This window comes from Brassica oleracea, chromosome C6 (genome assembly GCF_000695525.1).
Source record: "Brassica oleracea var. oleracea cultivar TO1000 chromosome C6, BOL, whole genome shotgun sequence".
Taxonomy (NCBI): Eukaryota; Viridiplantae; Streptophyta; class Magnoliopsida; order Brassicales; family Brassicaceae; genus Brassica; species Brassica oleracea.
The window spans coordinates 17,801,623-17,803,394 of record NC_027753.1 but is presented as its reverse complement, the minus strand read 5'-3'; the positions used below and the strand labels follow the sequence as shown (position 1 = coordinate 17,803,394).

The 1,772-nt window shown below is 30.5% G+C and overlaps 1 protein-coding gene across 1 annotated transcript in view; it reads left to right on the top strand.

Moving 5' to 3' along the window:
* Window positions 1-722: 722 nt before the first annotated feature.
* LOC106297628 overlaps window positions 723-1,772 on the top strand; it is a gene marked incomplete at its 5' end in the record, with an annotated part of 3,794 nt that continues 2,744 nt past the window's right edge. Inside the window, 4 exon segments of the mRNA XM_013733833.1 lie at window positions 723-974; window positions 1,049-1,178; window positions 1,258-1,554; window positions 1,639-1,767. Of these exon segments, the coding sequence (XP_013589287.1) occupies window positions 723-974; window positions 1,049-1,178; window positions 1,258-1,554; window positions 1,639-1,767 (808 nt within the window).

The following is a 1,772-nucleotide window of genomic DNA, read 5'->3' as shown; positions in this document are numbered from 1 at the left end:
AATTTAAAATTTTTTTATTATACATGATTTATATATATATATATATGTATACAAAATTATAAAAAATTTATAAATATAGAAAAATGTTGTTAAAAATTTATAAATGAAGAAAAATGTTGTTAAATATTTATATTTTTTTTAAAAAAACGTTTTATTATACATAATTTATTAGTGGAAACTTAAAAAAAATTATAAAAAATTTAAAAATTTTTATTATACATGATTTATATATATATATATATGTATACAAAATTATAAAAAATTTATAAATATAGAAAAATGTTGTTAAAAATTTATAAATGAAGAAAAATGTTGTTAAATATTTATATTTTTAAAAAAAAATGTTGTTAAATATTTATTAGTGGAAACTTAAAAAAAAATTATAAAAAATTTTAAAATTTTTATTATACATGATTTACATATATATATATGTATACAAAATTATAAAAAATTTATAAATATAGAAAAATGTTGTTAAAAATTTATAAATGAAGAAAAATGTTGTTAAATATTTATATTTTAAAAAAAAAATGTTGTTAAATATTTATTAGTGGAAACTTAAAAAAAAATTATAAAAAATTTTAAAATTTTTATTTTACATTATTTACATATATATATATATATATATATAAAAGGTTTAATAGTTTTTTTTAAAACGTTTATAAAACCTTTTGTAAATATATAAATGAAAATATGTTTGATGGGTTAATTTTTTTTTTTAGGGCCGAGGATGAAGCCCGCCCCGCAGCCCGTCTTCGACGTAGTTCGGTGAGCGGTTCCCGTGCATCGGTATCGTCTCATGACTCGGTTCCCGCATATATTCCCGCTCCAGCTCCCTCTGCCCCTCACGCTGCCCCTCACGCTGCTGCTCAACAGGATCCGGGGGTCATGCCGGTTCATCTATTGGTTCAACAACCAGGTCGAGAGCATCTCCCGTTTCTCCAACCCAACCCACGACGAGGCCATAGCACTTGGTTAGTATTTTTTTTTATTTGTACCGTTATATTTTTTGCTTTAATTAACTTGCTAACTTGTATTTTTTTTAAAGGTTCACCAAGTCGAAAAATGGCATTAGCCGGAGCATCAACCAGAAGATGTACTCCATGCTCCGTTTTGGATATCCAAAGTGGAGTGTGATCCCTTCCGACGAACGAGAGTTGTGGTTTCGTCAGTTTGCGGTATAGTAACCCTTCATTTTTTTTAAGTTTTTACATTTTTTTACATATATTTACTTATTAAATTGTGTTTGTTTTGTAGCAAGAGTTCAACTGGCACTCCGATCTTACGGAAACAGTCCGTAAGAAATTCAACGAAAAGGCCATGGACTCTTACACAAAGCAGATAAACGCGTGGAAGACAGTTTGGCAGAAGAACAAGAAGCCACGGTTCATCAACGGGGGGGTGTGGGAGCAGTTGATAGCTCATTGGGAGAGGGAAGACACTGCAGAGACGTCTTCTAGGAACTCCAGGAACCGGAAGAGCGATCGTGGCGGGAAAGGTATGTATGTGCACAACCTCGGCGCTTGCTCCATGTCTACTAAGGAGGATGAACTTGTAAGTTTTTTATTATTATTTATCTTTATATTTTTTAAATAAATATTTTATATATTTTTTGGCTAATAATGGCGGTTTTTTTAGATCGAAGCAAATGACGGTAATCCCGTTGATCGTCTCCAACTCATTAAGGTGGCTCACACTAACAAGACGACGGGTCAAATTCAGGACCCCGTGATCAGAGGTGTAGTTGATTTGGTGGAAGCTGAAATAGTTTC